Genomic DNA, 24,691 nt, shown 5'->3' on the forward strand with positions numbered 1-24,691 from the left:
TTGTCTCTCCCAGAGAATGGTTTTGATACAGCTATTTTATGTGCAATCCTATAGCTTGTCTTAACAGCAGCGTCACATATGAGCGTTCCTAAGTTTTCAACAACTATGCTAAAAACGATCTTGTGTCTTCGAATGTTGTATTCTTTCACCACAGTTACCCTATTGCTTACAAATAAAGTACTTGGGCTTTCCATTCACGTCCACAAAGAAGTACAAAATTAATTTCATAATTCATGTGAATATTCTGGTAATTTTCCCAGTTGGCATTGCATGTATTCTGGGTTACAAACTGCGCAGTTTAAGAGAAAGAAGACAAAAGTGGCATCCTTTTTATTCTTGTATGAAACTTAATGATGCAGTTTGAACTGCCCTTATCCGGGACTCCCTTATCCGGCACCATTCCCGGCCGCCGGGTGGTGCATGCGCAGAATTCCGACCCCCAAGGTTTCCCATTCCCTTTTTAGGCACAACGGTGATACCTTTCTTTTATTATTTAATTAAATCATTCACCTAAACAGAAAATCCACACGCTTACTAGAAAGAAAGTGATCACCAGTAGCAGAAGCCCCCTCAACCTAGAATACCTCTGGGCCCGTTTGGTCCACCGACTCCTTGGGGCCCGCCGACACCTGGGCCCGCTCGGCCCCCTGGCACCACACTGACTGACTGACTGACCGTCTGACTGACAGTTGTTCCAGCGCACACATTGAAAACACATGACCTCTCCTCATCCGGAAATATCCCTCATTCAGAACAGGCCAGGTCCCGAGGGTTCCGGATAAGGGAGGTTCAACCTGTATTGTGATTACTATTTCCTAAATGTTCTACTTTTCGGTCATCTACTTGCACTGCTTTTTATTTTACTTATAACCATGTCAACTATTGCTATTTACAATGAGGAAGAAAGCAACATAAAGAAAACAGTCCTCGACACTGGGGGGGAAAAAAAAAACCCTCTTTCTCACCACAAACCCCTCTTTCTCACCACCCTATTCAGTCTATTTTTTGGATAATTGCGATCTTCTTCAATTATAACTATTAATACACCTCTCAATGCTTAATTCCCTAGCAGATTAAGGTCCATTCTGTCTCAGTGACAAAACTCCCGTTCAGGTCAGATTCCTTAAACTTTCTCTCAGCAAAAGCTCATTCTGTCGGCAGCTTGCTCTGTCAGCGTTTTACAGCTCTAGAAACTTACTGAGCATGATTAAGATTGACCAGTGGTATATATGAAAAAAACCATGGGACAGGAGGCCAGTTAAAATCGCCTTGGTCACTTACCCATCCTCGAGCCGTCCAGATCCTGCCCACTGCAAGTTAGGCGACTTCTGGTTGGGTGAGTAAGCCCGGTGCGGTCCTGCCTTAAATATGCATAGCGGGATCCGATTACATCAGTCAGACCGTGACAGCATTTTAACTCTGGCCTGAGCATTTCCTGGGACAGGAAGAGACCCTGAAAGGTATGTTTTTTTAGCTTCCCCTTGTGAGGCCCAGCGGAGCTGGCGTGCTCCTCTGGGCCTCAAGAAATGTTTAGACGTTTCCCATTCCCTCCTGCGAGACCCTCCTGGGCTACACCGTTTTCTGGAGGCAAGCAACCATTATGGGCGGAGTGGACTGGTGGTATGTTAATGAGGCCCAGGAGCTAAGATAGCCCAGGCCAGATTGCTGTAGTAGCAGGTGAATTTCCAACTCGTCTCACCACCCAACTACTCAAAATCTGCCCAGAGTTAAAATTGAGGCCCTTATTCTGTTTCAATGTATTCGGAAATTAAGAATAAATGAGGTTATTTTCTAAATTCTAAGTTTGAGTATATTGCTGTTTTATTTGGCTGCTAACTGCAGCCATGAACTTATTGTTCAGCATTTATTCTCCACGTGAACAGTTGTCCTAAACTCATGTAGCCACCCTGTTCCCATATCCATTTTCTTCTTTCCTTCAGCCACCTATCGAACCGATTCTTAAATGTTGACATGTGCTTTGCTTCAATCACTAACCCCTGGTAATGCGTTCCACGGACTCTCAATGCTTTGTGTATATTTTTTTTAAGTTTCTCCTATTCTCTATTCTAAGGTCTGAAGAGTGCTATATAAACAAAAGTTCTTTTCATGCAAATTTTCTTGTTTCAGTTTTCTTGCATTTTCTAGCTGGACAGGTGGGAGTGTCTTGAGTCCTTTATTTTTCAGTGACCTCTTGGTGTCAGTAAACACTGATTTTTGTAACAAAGTGGACTTCAGTTAGAGACCTGTATGTCAGACGAACGTTGTGCATGACATAATTTCAGATGTTGTTCAGAAAGGCTGATGCACTCCTCTTACTGCAAATGTAAATAAGCAATTGTCTAAAAATGATTTTTTGATGCCCTGGACACTTTTCAATACTTACAGGTGCATGGTGTAACCAGTGCAAAGTTACTTTACTGGAATTAATGAAAATATATCTACATTCTGATTTTTAACCCAGTTTCATTCCTGCTGTGATAGTTTAAAAAAGATTTGACATTCTGTTTGAATGTACAGTTTATTACTTATCACATGTGTCAGATTCCTTTTTAAATGGCACACGTACTGCCATAAATTTCAAAGCAAATGGAAAATATTACTGACAAGATTTTGTAAATATAAAGCCTGAAATACTGGGCTCAGGAAAAAAAATTGGCTGAGTTTTTGAATAGTGCAAAACTAATGACAAATTGTAATGCAGCAGAGCAGAAACACTAAATCTAATCTATTAGACCTCTGGATATCACTAAAATGTGATTCCATGATTCAAAATAGTACACCAGTATTGACTACAATTGAAGTTTGGTGAACGATTGTCTTGAGGGTTACTGAAATGGCTGAAATTGTTATATTATAGTCTTGATTAGCTCTGTATTTGCCTTATTTATACCCTTAGATTAAATTGACTTTTTGTGCAGCCTTCAATAGAGTTACAGTTTTTAAAGTTCTAAGTTAAAGTTAATTTCAAAATGTTAAATTAAATTTCAGTTTGAACCCTACTCACCCAGAGAGTTACACTCTCCCCAAATTCCCAACTTTTACTCTCCGTTTCTGACCTTGAATGGCTGAGTTGGCTGAGGTAAACTAGGAATCTAGATTAAAAGATATGACGGTACTTAAGCAATGGTAAACATTTAAAGAAACCATTCATATTTCACAACGAATATACATTCCCTTAAGGAATAAAAGCCCCATGGGATAATCGGTTCAACAATTGCTAACAAGAGAAGTTAAAGATAATAGTAAATTAAAGGAAGATGCTTTTATGGGCCCAAGTTTCCACATGATTCGCGCCTAATTTTTAGGAGCAACTGGTGGAGAACGGACTATTTTAGAAATCGCAATTATCCACATTTTTTTTTCTGCAGTTCTAGTCAGGTAGAACAGTTCTAGTTTAGAACAGAATTTTTTCTTCAAAAGGGGGCGTGTCCGGCCACTGACGCGTGATTTGAAAGTTTCCACAGTGAAAATGTACTCCAAACTAAAGTAGAATGGAGCCAGTGAAGATTTTTGTAGAACTGAAAAAACCTGTTCTACACATTAAAAAAATCAGGTGCAGGTTACAAATTAGGCGTCCAGAACGAGGTGGGGGGGGGAGGGGAACTCATTAAATTCGACAATAAATCCTTATTTATACTTCTACAAATATTATACAAATAAATCCAACCTGAATAAACATTTATAAGCCAAGAAAAGATTAAATAAACCATCTTCCTACCTGTGTGATAGTGCTTCAGCCAGGGAAAATTCTGCAGCCGTTCGTGCCGCTGAGAGAAGAGAGAAGAGAGAAGAGAGAAGAGAGAAGAGAGAAGAGAGAAGAGAGAAGAGAGAAGAGAGAAGAGAGAAGAGAGAAGAGAGAGTCGGGGAACAAGAGCGCGGGTCGGGTCGGTCGGGGGCGGGGGGAGCGGGTCTCGGGTCGGCGAGGGGGGAGGAGGAGAGCGGGTCTCGGGTGGGGGGGGGCAGAGAGCGGGTCTCGGGTCCGGGGGAGGAGGGAGGAGGAGAGCGGGTCCGGGGGGGGGGGGGAGGAGGAGAGCGGGTGTCGGGGCGGGGGGGGGGGAAATCGGGTGTCGGGGCGGGCGGGGGTGGGGAGCGGGTCTCGGGTCGGCGCGGGGGGGGGGGGGGGGTTGGTGAGCGGGTCTCGGGTCCGGGGGGGGAGCGGGTGTCGGGTTGGCGCGCGGGGTGAGGAGGAGGAGAGAGAGCGGATCTCGGGTCCGGGGGGGACGGGGAGTGGGTCTCGGGTCGGCGTGGGGGGGGGAGGGAGACGGGATCGGGAGTCGGGTCGGCGCGCGGGGTGAGGAGGAGGAGAGAGAGCGGGTCTCGGATCCGGGGGGGGGAGCAGGTGTCGGGGCGGGGCGGGGGAGCGGGTCTCAGGGCGGTGGGGGGGGGGGGGGGGGAGAGCGGGTCTTGGGTCGGCGCGCGGGGGGAGCGGGTCTCGGGTCGGTGCGGGGGGGGGGGAGGAGCGGGTCTCGGGTCGGTGCGGGGGAAGGGAGGAGCGGGTCTCGGGTCGGGGGGGGGGAGCAGGTCTCGGAGCGGGGGTCGGGTCGGGGGGCGGGGGGAGCGGGGGTTGGGTCTGGTCGGGCGGGGAGCAGGAGCTGGCCGTGGGAGGAGCCTCATTCACACAGCCCCAGCGAGGCCATTGGGCCAGGGCTAGGGGCTGTGTGCTTCGGGCCCCTCCCACACAGTTCGGCGCCTGGAGTTACTGCACTTGCGTGCCGACTGTAGCGCGCATGTGCAGAGGTCCCGGCACTGTTTTCAGCGCCGGGACCTGGCTCCGCCCCCCCCATAGCTCGTGCTGGCTGCGCCGAGGGCCAGAGGACCTGTAAGTAGGTGGAGAATACCGAGGATTTTTTTAGGCGCGAAAAACGGGCGCACAGCTCGGAGGGGCGCCCGTTTTTTTTCTTGTGGAAACTTGGGCCCATAATGTTGCCAAAAAGAGTAGTAAACCTGAGGATTAGGAGGATGCTAGGATTCAGCAAAGGATGACCAAGAAATTGATAGATAAAAGATATGAGAATAAACTAGCAAGAAACATAAAAACAGATTGTAAAAGCTTCTAGTGGTATGTAAAAAGGAAGAGATTAGTGAAAGTAAACGTTGGTCCCTTACAAGCAGAGACAGGAGAAATTATAATTGGGAATAAAGAAATAGCAGAGACGGAAATAGTGGGGAACCATGAGTCTAGTGAGAATAAGGAACTTAAAGAAATTAGTATTAGTAAATAAGTAATATTAGAGAAATTAATGGGACTAAAAGCTGACAAATCCCCTGGAACTGATGAACTACATCATAGGGTTTTAAAAGAGATAGTGGATGCATTGGTTTTGATCTTCCAGAATTCCCTAGATTCTAGAACGGTCCCTGTGGATTGGCAGGTAGCAAATGTAACCCCGCTGTTCAAGAAAGGAGGGAGAGAGAAAAGAGGGAACTATAAACCAGTTAGTTTGACATCAGTAGCAGGGAAAATGCTCGAATCTAGTATGAGGGATGTGGTAACAGGGCACTTAGAAAATCATGATATGATTAAGCAGAGTCAACTCAGATTTATGAAAGGAAAATTGTGTTTGACAAATCTGTTTAAAGTTTTTTGAGGTTGTAACTAGCAGGGTTCATAAAAAGCAGGATAAATCTAATCAGGCCATTACTGTCAATCATCAGCAAAGTGATGGAAGGGGTCGTTGACAGTGCCATCAAGTGGCACTTGCTCACCAATAACCTGCTCAGGAGAGTGATAGACTTCAGGAAGACATCGACAGGCTGGTGAAATGAGCAGACGTGACAGATTAAATCTAACTCAGAAAGGTGTGAAGTGATACATTTTGGTAAAAAGAATGAGGAGAGGACATATAAATGAAATGGTACAATCCTGAAGGGGGTGCATGAACAGAGAGACCTGGGGGTATATGTGCACAAATCGTGAAGGTGGGCAGGGCAGGTTGAAAAAGCAGTTCTAAAGGCTTATGGTGTCCCGGGCTTCATAAATAGAGCTATAAGAGTACAAAAATGTGGAAATTATGATGAACTTGTATAAATCACTGGTTCGGCCCCAACTGGAGTACTGTGTCCAATTCTGGGCACCACACTTTAGGAAGGATGTGAACATATTGGAGAAGATGCAGAAGAGGTATACGAGAATGATTCCAGGAATGAAGAACTTCGGATGCGTTGATAAACTGGAGAAGCTGGTGTTGTTCTCCTTGGAGCAGAGGAGATTTGATACAGGTATTCAAAATTATGAGGGGCCTGGACAGAGTAGATAGAGGGAAACTGTTTCCATTGGCACAAGGAAACCAGAGGATACAGATTTAAGGTGATTGGCAAAAGAACCAAATGCGACGTAAGAAAAAAACTTTTATGCAGCGAGTGGTTAGGATCTGGAATGCACTGCCTGAAAGGGTGGTGGAGGCAGACTCCATCTTATCTTTCAAAAGGGAATTGGATAAGTATCTCAAGGAAAACAATTTGCAGGACTACGGGGGAAGGGTGCGGTTAGCTGAGAGCCAACACCGGCTCGATTGGCTGAATGGCCGCCTTTCGTCCTGTAACCATTCTATGATATGAAGTGCATACAATGCAATATATTTTGAATAAAGGGAAGATAACTGTGGATTGCAGCTTTAAAGGGTAAGAATAAACTGAGAGCAAAGTTTTGTAATTTGTGACTTGTCAAGTGAGTGCAAGATTAGATTAGCCTTAATATCACTTCGATATTTTATGTTTTGTGTAGAAAAATGTTAGTTCCAATTTTGTGCCATTTCGAGGAAAGTTCAGTGGTTCCTTAAGAGTGGCATAATGCTGAATGAACACAGTAGGACATAGCCTTTTCTGATGTCAATTTACATGTTATTTTTTCAACAAATTGCAGTAAAATTCCATACACTAGACCACTGTTGCACTACCTTTTTCATTCCGCATATGCAGATTTAAAAAAGTTGATTCTGTGGATGTGGGCATCGCTTGCCCCTAATAAGGTGGTGGTGAGCTGCCTTCTTGAACCGCTACAGTCCATGTGGTGAAGGTATTGTTATGGAAGGAGTTCCAGGATTTTTACCCTGTGCGGTGTGAATGTTATGGTGTGAGACTTGAAGGGGAACTTGGAGTGATGTGTTCCCATGGTTAGACTAGCTCTGGATGGAGATAATCATTGCCTTGCATTTATGTGATGTGAATGTTATCTTGCCACTTATCATCCCAAGCCTGGATGTACAGTAGATGCTGGAAATCTGAAATAAAAATAGAAAATACTGGAAACACTCAGCAGGTCATGCAGCATCTGTGGTGAGAGAAAAGGAATTACCATTTCAGTTCACTGACCTTTCATCAGAAGTGGAAGATTGTTAGAGATGACAGAGTCTGGAAAAAGGGGGCAGGAAAGAAACCAGGGGAGAGGTCTGTGCTAGGATGGAGGGCAGAAGTGATTAAATGACACAAGGCAAAAAAAGGTGATAATGAGGGAAGTATATTGATCCAGAGGAAGTGTAAGTGATTACAACAGAATGGAAGGGAAGCATGGGAAATCTGTCAGAGGAGAAGGCTTTTGTGGCCTGCAAATGTGGCGGAAGAAAGGCAGATCGACCAGTTTTTGGTTGGGGATCCCTTTCCAGTGAGGACGTTTGATCGAGTTACATGATCGTTTAAAAGATCTATGGGTGGTGGAAGTAATGCAAAATTGTATTACAGTGCATTATGCTTTCTGGTTATATTTGTCTGCATGTATATTACAACTTGTTATTTTTGAAGACCCAATAAAAGTGAGTCATCCCAACTGTCAGAATTTAAATTGTAAGTTGGTAAATTAGAGAATTCTCTTGTAAAGCAGTAAAATTGGAACAATATAATTCTTGGAAATATTTGGTGTGTACTAACCTGTTTTTAAAAACAATTTTTTTTTTTTACAGGTGGCACTTACAATTATGGAGGCTTAAACAAGAAAGGAGTTTGAGGGGGGCTTCCCTTCCCTTGTGGTGGTTGGCTTCGAATGAATGATATTCAGGAGAGTGTGATGGTTATATTTTGACTGGAAATTTACAACAGTTTATATTTTCCACAGACGTATTATAACTAAATCTCTATTTTTGTCTATTTAATTGCAACAAAGTGCCATATATATATATATATATATATATATAATGTTTTATACGTTGAAGGAACAGCTCCTTGGACTAAAACACTGCTGCTACCATGTACTGAACTAATGTAACGAAGTCTACAGGATTGCTAGAGTGCAGTGTTTTTATAACACAAGCACAAATCTAGCGCTTTGATAGTACAACTGCCAGGCAACTAAGTTCAATAACCTTCAACAGAAATTGAAGACATTTTTATTGAATACCTAGAAAGTGGGAACAGGATGAATTCCGTGACTGCTGACTGCACTCCAAAGTGCCGTTCTCTGCAGCATGCCCTTGACATGATTTCAGTGATGACCAAGGGAACTGAAGGTCAGAATAAGGCCTTCCTTTCATCTTATTGCTACAATGCAGCTTCCCTGAAGGATAGTTTTGGCAGAACGGCTCTACACATGGCTGCATCTTGTGGTAAAAAATCTGTTATTGATTGGCTTCTTGAAAGGAAAGGCGCTGATCCTTCCGTGAAAGATAAGGAATCTGGATGGACTGCTCTGCACAGGAGTATCTTCTATGGGCACATTGATTGTGCTATGTTTCTTCTTAAGGTACTGTATTCTATTCTGTTTGCACATTTTTTGATCATCCAGTTAATTTTGTTTCAAGAGTCGAGCTGTAAGGTCATTGTACTAGATGGTTTCTGGATCTTCTATTTAGTGAAGTTTCTTTACCACTCCACAAAAGCAAAATACTGCAGATGCTGGAATCTGAAATGAAAACAGAAAATGCTGGAAGTATTCAGTAGGTCATGCAGCATCTGTGGAGAGAGAATCAGAATTAACGTTTCAGGTCGATGACCCTTTGTCCGAACTGGGAAAGATAGAGATGTAACAGGTTTTTAAGCAAGTGTAGGGGCAGGGAAAGCGGGGAGGGGAGGAAAGATAGGGTGGAAGGCAGGTGAGATTCAGAGACAAAAGGGATGATGGTGCAAGGTAAAGCGGTCATCCAATCTGCATTTGGTCTCCCCAATGCAGAGGAGACTGCATCGTGAGCAACGAATACAGTATACTAAATTGAAAGAAGTACAAGTAAATCTCTGTTTCACCTTGAAGGAGTGTTTGGGCTCTGGACAGTGGGAAGGGAGATGGTAAAAGGGAAGGGAGATGGTAAAAGGGCAGGTGTTGCCTCGGTTGAGCAAAAAGGAAGACCTCAACCAAGGATTCCCCTCTACTGTGATAGACATGGCCCTTAACTGTGTCCGTTCTATTTACCGCACTTCTGCTCTCGCATCTTCCCCTCCCTCCCAGAACCACAATAGGGTTCCCCTTGTCCTCACAACTTTTTTTTTTACAACTCCTTGTATTGTGTTGATTGGAGAAAAGAGAACTCAAAGGAAATAAAGGAAGATCAGCCTTCGTGTCAATTTGACATCATGTGTGGGGAAACATTTCTCATAAAAATCGGACTTTACATCAACAACTTGTATTTATATAGCGCTTTTAACGCAGTAAAACGTCTCGAGGTGCTTCACAGGAGCGATATCAAACAAAATTTGACACCAAGCCACATAAGGAGATTTAGGGCAGATGACTAAAAGCTTGATCAAAGAGGTTTTAAGGAGCGTCTTAAAGGAGGAAAGAGAAGTGGAGAGGTCTAGGAAGGGAATTCCTGAACTTAGGGCCTTGGCAGCTGAAGGCATGGCCACCAATGGTGGAGCGATTAAAATCGTGGCTGCTCAAGAGGCCAGAATTTGAGGAGCACAGATATCTCTGAGGGTTTTGGGGCTGGAGAAATTAGAGATAGGGAGGGGTCATGGGGTAACTCTCAAACAAGGATGAGAATTTTTAAATTGAGGCGTTGCTTAACTGGGAGCGGTAGGTCAGCGAGCACAGGGGTGATGGGTGAGCAGGACTTGGTGCAAGTTAAGGTATGGGCAGCAGAGTTTTGGATAACATGTTTACAGAGGGTAGAAAGAGGGAGCTGGCCAGGAATGCATTGGGATAGTCGAGTCTAGAGGTAACAAAGTCATGGATGAGGGTTTCAGCAGCAGATGAGCTGTGGCAGGGGCAGAGTCAGGTGATGTTAGAGGTGAAAATAGGTAGTGATGACGTGAGTATGTAGTCGGAGGCTTGGAATCAAATATGACACCAAGGTTGTGAACAGTGTGGTTCAGCCTCCGACAGTTGCCAGGGAGAACGATGGGGTGGTTGGCTAGTGAATAGAGTTTGTGGCTGGGACCGAAGACAATGGCTTTGGTTTTCCCAACATTTAGTTGGAGGAAAAAACTGCTTATTCAGTACTGGATCAGCAGTGTGATCATTTAGAGACTCGGGAGAGGGTCGGGAGAGGGTCAAGAGAGGTGATGAGTTTAAGCTGGGTGTCTTCAGCATACATGTGGAAACTGATGCTATGTTTTCGGATGATGTTGCTGAGGGGCAGTATGTACTGTCATACGAGAACACACAACCTGTGCTAAATTGGAGGTGATTCATAGGCTGTCATCATTGACAAACCATCATCATCTATTTCCAGAAGGCACAAAAGAGACTTTATTTTTATAATGGTATTAAAGGACTACAGCAGAAGAGTATTCTTTGACAGCACCTTCCAAATCTGCAACCTCTACCACCTAGGAGGACAAGGACAGCAGGCGCATGGTAACACCATCACCTCCAAGTTGCTCTCCAAGTCACGCACCGTCCTGACTTGGAAATATGTCACCGTTCCTTCATGGTCGCTGGGTCAAAATTTTGGAACTCGCTCCCGAACAGAACTATGGGAGAACCTTCACCACACGGAATGTAGCGGTTCAAGAAGGTGGATCACGACCATATTCTCGAGGGCAATTAAGGATGGGCAATCCTGTCTATGATGATTTTTTTAATTGAAGGGATGTCGTTAGTCATCTGTGCCGGCATCTTTTTGATTTGGACATTGGCGCAGGAGCAATGCTATTGGAATTTGCTGACACTGCCAAATTAGGTAATATGGTTAATAGCAAACAAGAATACAGAACAACATAGACAGGAGTAGGTGATAAGGGGCAATTGCAAGTAAATGTGAAGTACATTTTTGGAAAAAGAGTAGTGAAGGAAAGTATATGCAAAATGGTTAGATTCTTTTGGAGTAACAGAAAGATTTAGGGGTTAGCGGGTGGGGGAGCTGTACACAGATCTTCAACATGCAGAAACAGACATAAAGACAAGGTTTTATATAATAGGGACATTGAATACAATATCAAGGAAGTGATATATTTGTTTAAGCACTGTTTAGGCTACAGTTGGGATACCATGTGCCATTCTTGACTTCCCATTTTTGTGCCATAAAAAGAGCATAGTGAAGATTCATGAGAATTATACCAGGAATATGGGGTCTTCAAAATGAAGAAAAGCTTGATAATTGGCATTTTTTACGAGGATCTAATAGGCGTTTTTCAGAAGTATGCAAGATTTTTACAAAGATAAATAGCAAACGATGTTTCCACTGTATTAGTAAAAAGGGGCATACACTTGGAATTATTACTGGAAGAACAAAGGGGAGGTTAGAAGAAATGTTTGCATATTATTGCAGTTATTGGAAACGTGAACTACTTTACCACAAATGGCTATTGAGACCTAGACTAAAAGGTAATTCAAGAGAGAGTTGGTTAAGTATTTACAAAGGAAGAATATAAAAATATTTGGGGAGAGGGGTAATGAGATTATAGCCCCAATTGAAATTACCTCTGGCTGCAAGGCCTCTTTCTATGATCCAGTTTCTATGATTATGCCAATTTTAATGTTGCATTTTAGTGCTATTAAAGTAAATGTGGTGACTTCTAGAATTTCATCGAGTTTTGTTTCAGATTTCAGCATTTCTTTGTACATTGAAACCATTTTGTTTATCTCCTACCTTTTAAACATGTCAAGTTTGTAGTTTCTAATTTCTGCTTTTACCATATTTTATTTACAGCATGGGAGTAGTCTCTATGTACAGGATAAAGAAGGGTTATCTACACTTGACTTGGCCATGAAAGATAGACCATCATATGTGGTTTATAGAAAGACTGGTACAGTCCTCTCTTCTTTCTCTCTCTATATGTGTATTAATATAGTAATTTAAAGTAAAACTTGAACAAAATTTGAAAAATCTGTAACTGTTTGTTGTAAAATCCTTACAAAAACCGGTGCAGTATCATTTATAGATCAGATGACTTTTTGAGTTCTAAAGTTTCTTCTTATGTATGGATACCTGAGTATTTTGAAGTAGGAAATAGTCAGTGTATATAATACCATTTATCTGCTGCAGATGCTTAGTGAGCTTATTTCATGATTTATGCCAACAACATAGGAAATACAAGGCTAGAGTAAAGATGCAACTGGACAATATACTATGCCAGTGATTTAACACAGTCTAAAGGCTGTGATTTGTCATGTGACTAGCTTCATTGAAAGTCCAGCTGAGATTGGGGAGATGCTGATGAGACTAGATGGTTTCTTGGAGGGAAGAAATATCAGAGAATATAGTGGCCTGCTGTTGGCATTAGCAGATGCTGTAACCAGGCCATCTGCTTTCCCTCTTGGCTGGTTATGACATTCAGCAATTTAAGAGCATTGGCAAAACATTCTAAAAGTACCATAAAAGATACTTAACAAAAAACATGTGTGTAAGTCTCCTGTCCTGTTCATTTAGGGTTCTAGAAATTGATTTGAATTTTGTCCAAATGTCATTTTTTATTCTTTCCATTAACGTCTTTCGAAGATTGTATTTAATAAATAAACTAATTCAGCTATGTGGTTGCTCAACATTATACTTAGTGGTTTAATGGCTTTTGAACTTTTGACATGTATATTCAGACTTATTTTTTAGATCCCACTGAAGTCTATACCTGGGGTAACAACACTAATTTTACTCTTGGTCATGGAAGCCAACAAAGCAAGCATCACCCTGAGCTTGTAGACTTCTTCCCTAGGACAGGGATTTACATTAAGCAGGTACAAAAACTTTCCTATCATAACAATAGTTATGTTTTAAAATCTGTTCTTGCACTAAAATGTAGACCTTATAGCAGATATTTGATATTTTTCTACCAAATTATCTTGTGGAGTGTACAAGATAATTAGTGCCTGTGTTAGCTTGGCTCAGTGGTAGCATTCTCTCCTCTCAGGCAGAGAGGGTTGTGTGTTCAAACTCCACTCCGCGACTTAAGCAAATAATCAAAGAAGCATAGAAATTTACAGCACGGCCAACACGAGGCTATCCAGCCTAATCCCACTTTCCAGCTATAGGTCTGTAACCCTGCAGGTTACAGCACTTCAAGTGCACATCCAAGTACTTTTTAAATGTGGTGAGGGTGTATGCCTCAACCACCCTTTCAGGCAGTGAGTTCCAGACCCCCACAACCCTCTACGTGAAGAAATTTCCTCTTAAACCTTCTACCAATTACTTTAAATTTATGCCCCCGGTTGTTGACCCCTTTGCTAAGGGAAATAGGCACTTTCTATCCACTATATCCAGGCTCCTCATTTTATACACAAAGAGGTCTCCCCTCAGCCTCCTCTGTTCCAAGGAAAACAAACCCAGCCTATCCAATCTGTCCCCATAGCTAAGAATCTCCAATCCCGGCAACATCCTCGTAAATCTCCTCTGTACCCTGTCCAGTGCAATCACATCCTTCCTGTAATGCGGTGACCAGAACTGCACGCAGTCCAGCTGTGGCCTAACTAGTGTTTTATACAGTTCAAGCATAACCCCCCTGCCCTAGTATTCTATGCCTCGGCTAATAAAGGCAAACATTCCATATGCCTTAACCATCTTATCTACCTGGCCTATTACCTTCAGGGATCTGTGGACATGCACTCCAAGGTCCCTTTGTTCCTCTAAACTATTCAGTGCTCTACCATTTAATGTGTATTCCCTTGTTAGCCCTCCCCAAATACATTACCTCACACTTCTCCAGATTGAATTCCATTTTAACTGTCCTGCCCACCTGACCAGTTGAATGATACCTTCCTGCAGTCTACAGCTTTCTTCTTCATTATCAACCACACAGCCGATTTTAGTATCATCTGCAAACTTCTTAATCATACCCCCTATATTCAAGTCTAGATCATTGATGTATACCACAAAAAGCAAGGGACCTAGTATTGAGCCCTGCAGAACCCCACTGGAAACATCCTTCCAGTCACAAAAACACCCATCATCCATTACCCTCTGCTTCCTGCCTTTGAGCCAATTTTGGATCCAACTGCCCCTTTTCCCTGGATCCCATGGGCCTTTACTTTCATGACCAGTCTGCCATGTGGGACCTTGCTGAAATCATATACATTACATCAAATGCACTATCGTCATCTACCGTCCTTGTTGCCAAATCAAAAAATTCAATCAAGTTAGTCAGACACGACTTTCCCTGAACAAATCCATGCTGACTGTCCTTGATTAATCCGTGCCTTTCTAAATGATGATTTATCCAGTCCTTCAGAATTTTTTCCAAAAATTTCCCCATCACCGAGGTTAGGCTGACCGGCCTGTAATTACTCAGTCTATCCCTTGCTCCCTTCTTAAACAAAGGTACCACATTAGCAGTCCTCTGGTCCTCATCTAGGCAGACACATCAGGCTGAGGGAATGCAATATTTTTGAAAGTGCCGTCTTTTGAATGATATGTTAAGTCAGCCCTGTGTCTGCCTCTTTGGACAGGATCCCATGGCACTATTCGAAGAATGAGGTCTCCTACTGGTCGTGCTAATATTCGCCCTTAACAGCAAAATAGAGTAACTGGTCACTGATCTCATTTTGCTGTTTTCAGAATATTCTGTGCATTTGTCCACAAAACAGAAGTAATTACACTTCAAAAGTAATTCATTGGCTGTGAAACATTTTGGGATGTCCTGAGATTGAAAGGTGCTATATGAATGCAATTCTTTCTTTCCTACTGATTTAATGTTTATATTCAACCTGAAGGATATACACATTGTGCTGTAATTTAGGAATTAAAGATTTTAAATATTGAAGAAATTGTACACCCAGAGTTGAGTGTTTCAGTTAACCTCTAAATCCATCATACCGAATGCTTCGTGAGCCACGAGATTAAGATCCCTCGCATTTCTATATATAATATCACAGAAAAAAATATTTATAGCTTGTGTTTTTTTTGCTTTTTTGCATCAGCAATTAATACATTGTGATGGCCTTGTATGGAATGTTTTATAAGCTGCAATAATTTTTAGTGTAAGTGTTGCTTAGTAACAATGTAGGCATAGAAACTTAATTCGTACAAGTTGAATCCTATTGATGGGATATGGAGCTTGCTATTTGTGGAATGTATGCAATCAGAAGTAGTGCTGAGTGATGTAACAGGAAAGGATATTGCCCATTGTTCATGTGACTCAAACTTAGAGCATTATGTTGGGTGGTTTGTGTTGCTTTACTGATTTTACAAATGTATTTTTTTAATTGCAGTGTGTATCTTGGACAGCAAAATAAACAATAATCTTTTGATTTACTTCAGCTTTATATCTCGTCTGAGGAAATGTCTCTTCAGCTCACTGATTTAATCATAGGCTAATGGATAGTTCACATTCTAGTTGGAAACTATTTGCTGTAAAAATCGGACAGGTTGCAATAAAATTAAAAGTTAGTGGACTATTGATCTGAATGTTATAAATACATTTAGTAAAGTGTGCTGAATACATCACAGAATATATTGTTACTGCACCAAATCTTCAACTTTGAATCTTTTAATTCAATATTGGATTTGAAAATTAGATCTGTGGGTCATTTGGGATCCTAATTTCAGAATCTTAGCTTGAACAGTGCATTAGGTTCATATTGTTTGGAGTACATCAAGCCTATTCTATCGATTATGACTTGGGAAAGCAACAATTAAGCTAAATTTGAAACTCTGTTTCTGACATTGTTTCTATGATTGGAACAAGAAACTGCTTTCTAGTACTTCTCTTGGAAACTGTGAATGCTTTAGAAATTTAATGAGGCAGACACTACTTGTATATGTAAAATTGGAAGCAACAAAAAAAGTAATTATTATTCAAATTACATACTTGACTTTGTTTTTATGCCTTTCAGGTTGTGCTTTGCAAGTTCCATTCAGTGTTCCTTTCCCAGAAAGGAAAAGTGTACACCTGTGGTCATGGCCAAGGAGGGCGTCTTGGACATGGAGATGAACAAACATACCTTGTAGGTAGAAATTCTATGTTAAAATTTGTTTGCATTTGTTAATCATTTTGTACTTTTTTTCCCCCTTTTTTAGGAATAGAGAATACTTATATTTTGTAAAGTCATGATACAGTTTTATTATAGAGTACATACAGGAGAATACATTGGCACCTCTTAGGCTTGTCAGTATGGTTGTGCATGCATTGTGAGCAGTATATCGTTTGGCAGTTGGGATAATTTGACGAATCCCAGGAGTTTGGCTGAGTCAGAGAAACATTAAGGGTCCTGTCTACCTGTAGCCTTTGTGATTGCTGGGAGGAGGTTGTTGGTTTGTCGTCCTATTCTGACATTCAGTGGCAGTCTTGAGTTATATGAGTTGTCAGGAATGAGCTCCAGACTGCCTGATACCTCTTGAGTTCCAGATAGAGTCCATCCATTACCTGCTTTGATTACCATATAACCCATGTTTCACCCATATATTTGTTGTGGGAAGGAATTAAATCTCTAGCAGCTAGCGGTGACTGTTGCTCTAGCCTGAGTTGGCACATTTGCACACCAGTAGGCAGGTCCAGCAGGGATTGGCCTAGGTCTGCAGAGATTGAGACCCCTATTAAGCGCTCTGTGATTTCTTAGACTGCTTTGCAGAATGTATGACTGTGGTGTCCTGACCAGACTGTTTAAAAGTATGTTGTAGTGTGCCCTTCTAGTCACCGGCTAGCAGTCATTCTTCTTCCCTGATCAGAGAGGGTTTGAATTTGTGGAGCATTTGTGGGATGTGGTATGCTCAGTGTATTACCTTGAGCTGGCACTCACTATTTAACTGTTGGTGATAGTTGTGACACTCCTGTTCCCAGACCATTGTTAAGGATTGCTGTCCCACTATTTGACCCTTCATCACGGTGAAGTGGTTATCGTTTCCTGGTGGTTATCTTAGTGGTGGAGGAGAGATGCTTGTTAATTATTAATGAATATTTCTCCGCTCTTGGGTGTGTTGGAAGCTGTAGCCCATTGGACCACCCAGTCCCTTGAGAGCTTGGCGTGGTGTGTGGGGGTAAAGTGGGTCTCCTATGTTTGCCAGCTTTTTTTAGCTGTTAGGATTTTCTTCACTTTTCAGTAACTGAGTCTTTTAACATTCCAGCGAAATATTTTAACAGAATCTTTTGTGTTTTCCATCCTCCCTTTCCTACACCTGAGCAGCAGAGCTTCCTACTGGCTTGGCACTACTCTGGAACTCCCTCCCTAAACTCTGGTACCTGTTCACTTCTCCCTGCACCATGTAACCTTCCCCCCCCCCCCCCACATAATCAAGCTTTTAGTGATGTCCCCTAACACTCTCACCATAGCTTGGTATCCATTGTTGCATTTTGTTCACCTCTCGTACTCGATAAAGGGCCATAGGACATTTCCTATTTTAAAGATGCTATATCAGTGCAGGTTCTGGTGCAGTTCTGGCCTTTTGCAACGTAAGGCCCTGATGACAACATTGTGATGGTGGAGGGGGGGGTCTAGCATTTGGGAAACCCTGAAGTTACTGTTTTCCAGAGATACTGCCGAATTTAATTACGGCTCCAGGTTGCAGCGGGGTGGGGGGAGGGTTAGTCATCAGTAGGGTATGTGATCGGCCTACAGGCGTTAAAAGTAACATTAAAATGGAGGCATGTAGGCGCCTTAAAATATTTTAAGGGTGGACCCGCCTCCCGAGAGCGGGTTGGTTGTCCGCTACCCCCGACTGGCCTCTGTTAAAACCAAAGTGGGCATTTTGTTTCATTGCAAACTGCCGACGGGACATGGGCCGTCTCCATTTCTCTGCTCCCTTCACTCACTCCAACCTACCTCCCTCTGAACTTGCAGCACTCCGCTCACTCAGATCCAACCCTAACCTTGTCATCAAACCTGCTGACGAGGGTGGCGCTGTTGTTGTTTGGCGAACCGACCTCTACCTTGCAGAGGTTGATCGCCGACTCTCTGACACCTCCTCCTACCTCCCCTTGGACCATGACCCCACCACTGGAACATCAAGCCATAATTTCGCAGACCGTCACTAACCTCATCTCCTCTGGGGATCTTCCCTCCACAGCCACCAACCTCATAGTTCCCCAACCCCGCACAGCCCGCTTCTACCTCCTTATGATGTAATTGGGATTACGGAGACATGGCTCCAGGGTGACCAAGGCTGGGAACTCAACATCCAGGGGTATTCAATATTCAGGAAGGACAGACAGAAAGGAAAAGGAGTGGGATAGCATTGCTGGTTAAAGAGTAGATTTACACAATAGTAAAGAAGGACATGAGCTTGGCTGATGTGGAATCTATATGGGTAGAGCTGCGGAACACCAAAGGGCAGAAAACGCTAGTGGGAGTTGTGTACAGACCACCAAACAGTAGTAGTGAGTTTGGGGATGGCATCAAACAGGCAATTAGGGATGCGTGCAATAAAGGTACAGCAGTTATCATGGGTGACTTGAATCTACATATTGATTGGGCGAACCAAACTGGTGGTAATACGGTGAAGGAGGATTTCCTGGAGTGTATTAGGGATGGTTTTCTTGACCAATATGTTGAGGAACCAACAAGAGAGCTGGCCATCCGAGACTGGGTGATGTGTAACGAGAGAGAATTAATTAGTAATCTTGTTGTGTGAGGCTCCTTTAGGAACAGTGACCATAATATGGTAGAACTCTTTATTGAGATGGAGAGTGACAGAGTTAATTCAGAGACTAGGGTCCTGAACTTGGGGAAAGGTAACTTTGATGGTATGAGACGTGAATTGGCTAGAATAGACTGGCGAATGATACTTAAAGGGTTGATGATGGATAGGCAAAGGCAGACATTTAAAGATCACATTGATGAACTTCATCAATTGTACATCCCTGTCTGGAGTAAAAATAAAACGGGGAAAGTGGCTCAACCGTGGCTAACAAGGGAAATTAGGGATAGTATTAAATCCAAGGAAGAGACATATAAATTGGCCTGAAAAAGCAGCAAACCTAAGGTCTAGGAGAAATTTAGAATTCAGCAGAGGAGGACAAAGGGTTTAATTAGGAGGGGGGAAATGGAGTATGAGAGGAAGCTTGCTGGGAACATAAAAACTGACTGCAAAAGCTTCGATAGATAAATGAAGAGAAAAAGATTAGTGAAGAAACATAGAAACATAGAAAATAGGTGCAGGAGTAGGCCATTTGGCCCTTTGAGCCTGCACCACCATTCAATAAGATCATGGCTGATCATTCACCTCAGTACCCCTTTCCTGCTTGCTCTCCATACCCCTTGATCTGCTTAGCCATAAGGGCCATATCTAACTCCCTCTTGAATATATCCAATGAACAATTCTCTGCGGTAGGGAATTCCACAGGTTAACAACTCTCTGAGTGAAGAAGATTCTCCTCATCTCGGTCCTAAATGGCTTACCCCTTATCCTTAGACCGTGTCCCCTGATTCTGGATTTCCCTAACATCGGGAACATTCTTCCTGCATCTAACCTGTCCAGTCCCGTCAGAATTTTATATGTTTCTATGAGATCCCCTCTCATCCTTCTAAACTCCAGTGAATACAGGCACAGTCGATCCAGTCTCTCCTCATGTCAGTCCTGCCATCCCAGGAATCAGTCTGGTGAACCTTTGCTGCACTCCTTCAATAGCAAGAACGTCCTTCCACAGATTAGGAGACCAAAACTATCACAGTATTCCAGGTGAGGCCTCACCAAGGCCCTGTACAACTACAGTAAGACCTCCTTGCTCCTTTACTCAAATCCCCTAGCTATGAAGGCCAGCATACCATTTGCCTTCTTCACCGCCTGCTGTACCTGCATGTACATGCCAACTTCCAATGACTGATGTACCATGACACCCCGGTCTCGTTGCACCTCCCCATTTCCTAATCTGCCGCCATTCAGATAATATTCTGTCTTCGTGTTTTTGCCACCAAAGTGGATAACCTCACATTTATCCACATTATACTGCATCTGCCATGCACTTGCGCACTCAGCTAACCTGTTGAGGTCACCCTGCAGCCTCTTAGCGTCCTCCTCACAGCTCACACTGCCACCCAGCTTAGTGTCATCTGCAAGCTTGGAGATATTGCACTCAATTCCTTCATCGAAATCATTAATGTATATTGTAAATAGCTGGGATCCGAGCACTGAGCCCTGCGGTACCCCACTAGTCACTGTCTGCCATTCTGAAAAAGACCCGTTTATCCCGACTCTCTGCTTCCTGTCTGCCAACCAGTTCTCTGTCCACGTCAGTACATTACCCCCAATACCATGAGCTTTAATTTTGCACACCAATCTCTTGTGTGGGACCTTGTCAAAAGCCTTTTGAAAGTCCAAATACACCACATCCACTGGTTCTCCCTTGTCCACTCTACTAGTTACATCCTCAAAGAATTCTAGAAGAATTGTTGATCATGATTTCCCTTTCATAAATCCATGCTGACTTGGACCGATCCTGTCACTGCTTTCCAAATGCGCTGCTATTTCAGAGCATTCTGGGGAGGGAAGGGGAACAGCCAGTGGTTGTGGTCCACATTGGTACCAACGAGATAGGTAGAAAGAGGGGTGAGGTCCTGAAAGCTGAGTTTAGGGAGCTAGGAGTAAGATTGAAAGCCAGGACCTCAAAGCTGGTAATCTCGGGATTACTGCCAGTGCCACGTACGAGTGAGGGTAGAAATAGGAAGGCTAGTCAGATAAATACGTGGCTGGGGCATTGGTGTAGGAGGGAGGGCTTTCGTTTCCTGAACAATTTGGACCGCTTCTGGGGTAGGTGGGACCTGTACAAGTCGGACAGGTGACACCTCAACGGAGATGGGACCAATGCTCTCGCGGGTGGTTTTGATAGTGCGGTTGGGAGGGCTTTAAACTAGCTTGGTAGGGTGATGGGAACCCAGGAGAGGGCTCTGAGCTAGTTAGTGTGGGTGAGAGCTCAGATGAACAGAACCCCAAGAAAAGATGCAAAAGGCAGGAGGCAACAGAGCAGAGTAGCACGGGGGTAAGTGTAAACCACAAGGTGATAGGAAGGGACAATATGTATGAATATAAAGGGGCTGCAGGAGGGATCAAAACTAAAAATACTGGTTTAAAAACTAGTATTAAAACACTTTACCTAAACGCACGCAGCATTCGAAACAAAGTAAATGAATTGACGGCACAAATCATTACAAATGGGTATGATTTGGTGGCCATTACAGAAATGTGGTTGCAGGATTGCCAAGACTGGGAATTAAACATATAGGGGTATCTGACAATTTGGAAAAATAGACAAGAAGAGAAAGGAGGTGGGGTACCTCTGTTAATAAAGGATGATATCAGGGCAGTTGTGAGAGACGATATTGGCTCCAATGAACAAAATGTTGAATCATTGTGGGTGGAGATTAGAGATAGTAAGGGGAAAAAGTCACTGGTGGGCGTAGTTTATAAGCCCCCAAATAATAACTTCATGGTGGGGCGGATAATAATCAAGGGAATAATGGAGGCATGTGAAAAAGGAACGGCAGTAATCATGGGGGATTTTAACCTATATATCGATTGGTCAAATCAAATCGCACGGGGTAGCCTTGAGGAGGAATTCATAGATGCATACGTGATTGTTTCTTAGAACAGTTTGTTACAGAACCGACAAGGGAGCAAGCTATCTTAGATCTGGTCCTGTGTAATGAGACAGGAATAATAAATGATCTCCTAGTAAAAGATCCTCTCGGAATGAGTGATCACAGTATGGTTGAATTTGTAATACAGATTTAGGGTGAGGAAGTAGTGTCTCAAACGATCGTACTATGCTTAAACAAAGGGGACCACAGTGGGATGAGGACAGAGTTAGCTAAAGTAGACTGGGAACACAGACTAAACAGTGGCACAATTGAGGAACAGTGGAGGACTTTTAAGGAGCTCTTTCATAGTGTTCAACAAAAATATATTCCAGTGAAAAAGAAGGGCGGTAAGAGAAGGGATAACCAGCCGTGGATAATCAAAGAAATAAAGAAGAATATCAAATTAAATACCAATGCGTATAAGGTGGCCAAGGTTAGTGGGAAACTAGAAGATTGGGAACATTTTAAACGACAGCAAAGAATGACTAAGAAAGCAATAAAGAAAGGAAAGATAGATTACGAAAGTAAACTTGCGCAAAACATAAAAACAGATAGTAAAAGCTTTCACCGATATATAAAATGGAAAAAAGTGACTAAAATAAATGTTGGTCCCTTAGAAGATGAGAAGGGGGATTTAATAATGGGAAATGTGGAAATGGCTGAGACCTTAAACAATTATTTTGCTTCGGTCTTCACAGTGGAAGACACAAAAACCATGCCAAAAATTGCTGGTCATGGGAATGTGGGAAGGGAGGACCTTTAGATAATCACTATCACTATGGGGGTAGTGTTGGACAGGCGAATGGATCTCAAGGTAGACAAGTCCCCTGGTCCTGATAAAATGCATCCCAGGGTATTAAAAGAGATGGCGGAAGTTCTAGCAGATGCATTCGTTATAATCTACCAAAATTCTCTGAACTCTAGGGAGGTACCAGCGGATTGGAAAGCAACTAATGTAATGCCTCTGTTTAAAAAAGGGGGCAGACAAAAGGCAGGCAACTATGGGCCGGTTAGTTTAACATCTGTAGTGGGGAAAATGCTTGAAGCTATCATTAAGGAAGAAATAGCGGGACATCTAGATAGGAATAGTGCAATCAAGCAGACGCAACATGGATTCATGAAGGGGAAATCATGTTTAACTAATTTACTGGAATTCTTTGAGGATATAACGAGCATGGTGGATAGAGGTGTACCGATGGATGTGGTGTATTTAGATTTTCAAAAGGCATTCGATAGGGTGCCACATAAAAGGTTACTGCAAAAGATAAAGGTACGCGGAGTCGGGGGAAATGTATTAGCATGGATCGAGAATTGGCTGGCGAACAGAAAGCAGAGAGTCGGGATAAATGGGTCCTTTTCGGGTTGGAAATCGGTGGTTAGTGGTGTGCCACAAGGATTGGTACTGGGATCACAACTGTTTACAATATACATAGATGACCTGGAAGAGGGGACAGAGTGTAGTGAAACAAAATTTGAAGATGACACAAAGATTAGTGGGAAAGAGGGTTGTGTAGAGGACACAGAGGCTGCAAAGAGATTTAGAGAGGTTAAGCGAATAGGCTAAGGTTTGGCAGATGGAATACAATGTCGGAAAATGTGAGGTCATGCATCTTGGGGAGAAAAAAACAGTAAAAGGGAATATTATTTGAATGGTGAGAAATTACAACATGCTGCAGTGCAGAGGGACCTGGGGGTCCTTGTGCATGAAACTCTTTTTGGAAAATTTCACGCAGCAAGCTCAGTTGACCTTGTGCATGAATCCCAAATAGTTAGTTTGCAGGTGCAGCAGGTAATCAGGAAGGCGAATGGAATGTTGGCCTTCATTGCGAGAGGGATGGAGTACAAAAGCAGAGAAGTCCTGCTGCAACTGTACAGGGTATTGGTGAGGCCGCACCTGGAGTACTGCGTGCAGTTTTGGTCACTTCGCTTAAGGAAGGATATACTAGCTTTGGAGCGGGTACAGAGACGATTCACTAGGCTGATTCCGGAGATGAGGGGGTTACCTTATGATGTTAGATTGAGTAGACTGGGTCTTTACTCGTTGGAGTTCAGAAGGATGAGGGGTGATCTTATCGAAACATTTAAAATAATGAAAGGGATAGACAAGATAGAGGCAGAGAGGTTGTTTCCACTGGTCGGGGAGACTAGAACTAGGGGACACAGCCTCAAAATACGGGGGAGCCAATTTAAAACCGAGTTGAGAAGGAATTTCTTCTCCCAGGGTTGTGAATCAGTGGAATTCTCTGCCCAAGGAAGCAGTTGAGGCTAGCTCATTGAATGTATTCAAATCGCACATAGATTTTTAACCAATAAGGGAATTAAGGGTTATGGGGAGCGGGCGGGTAAGTGGAGCTGAGTCCACGGCCAGATCAGCCATGATCTTGTTGAATGGCGGAGCAGGCTCGAGGGGCTAGATGGCCTACTCCTGTTCCTAATTCTTATGTTATTATATTCATCTTTAATAATTGATTGCAACATTTTCCCCACTACTAATGTCGGGCCAACCGGTCTATAATTACCCGTTTTCTCTCCCTCCTCTTTTAAAAAGTGGTGTTACATTAGCTACCCTCCAGTCCATAGGAACTGACCCAAAGTCAATAGACTGTTGGAAAAGGATCACCAATGCATCCACTATTTCTAGGGCCACTTCCTTAAGTACTCTGGGATGCAGACTATCAGGGCCCTGGGGATTTATCAGCCTTCAATCCCATCAATTTCCCCAACACAGTTTCACGCCTAATAAGGATTTCCTTCAGTTCCTCCTTCTCACTCGACCCTCGGTCCCCTAATATTTCTGGAAGGTTATTTGTGTCTTCCTTTGTGAAGACAGAACCGAAGTATTTGTTCAACTGGTCTGCCATTTCTTTGTTCCCCATTATAATTTCACCTGAA

The 24,691-nt window shown here is 43.0% G+C and overlaps 1 protein-coding gene across 1 annotated transcript in view; it reads left to right on the forward strand.

Annotated features, from left to right (window-relative positions):
• ibtk (inhibitor of Bruton agammaglobulinemia tyrosine kinase) overlaps positions 1-24,691 on the forward strand; it is a 158,148-nt gene that overhangs the window by 28,756 nt on the left and 104,701 nt on the right. Inside the window, exons 2-5 of the mRNA XM_070885570.1 lie at positions 7,896-8,671; positions 12,015-12,111; positions 12,912-13,036; positions 16,127-16,237. Coding sequence (XP_070741671.1) covers positions 8,348-8,671; positions 12,015-12,111; positions 12,912-13,036; positions 16,127-16,237 — 657 coding nt within the window. The 5' untranslated portion in view covers positions 7,896-8,347. The remainder of the gene's footprint in view (positions 1-7,895; positions 8,672-12,014; positions 12,112-12,911; positions 13,037-16,126; positions 16,238-24,691) is intronic.

Source organism: Pristiophorus japonicus, chromosome 7 (assembly GCF_044704955.1).
Source record: "Pristiophorus japonicus isolate sPriJap1 chromosome 7, sPriJap1.hap1, whole genome shotgun sequence".
In the NCBI taxonomy this organism is placed as follows: Eukaryota; Metazoa; Chordata; class Chondrichthyes; family Pristiophoridae; genus Pristiophorus; species Pristiophorus japonicus.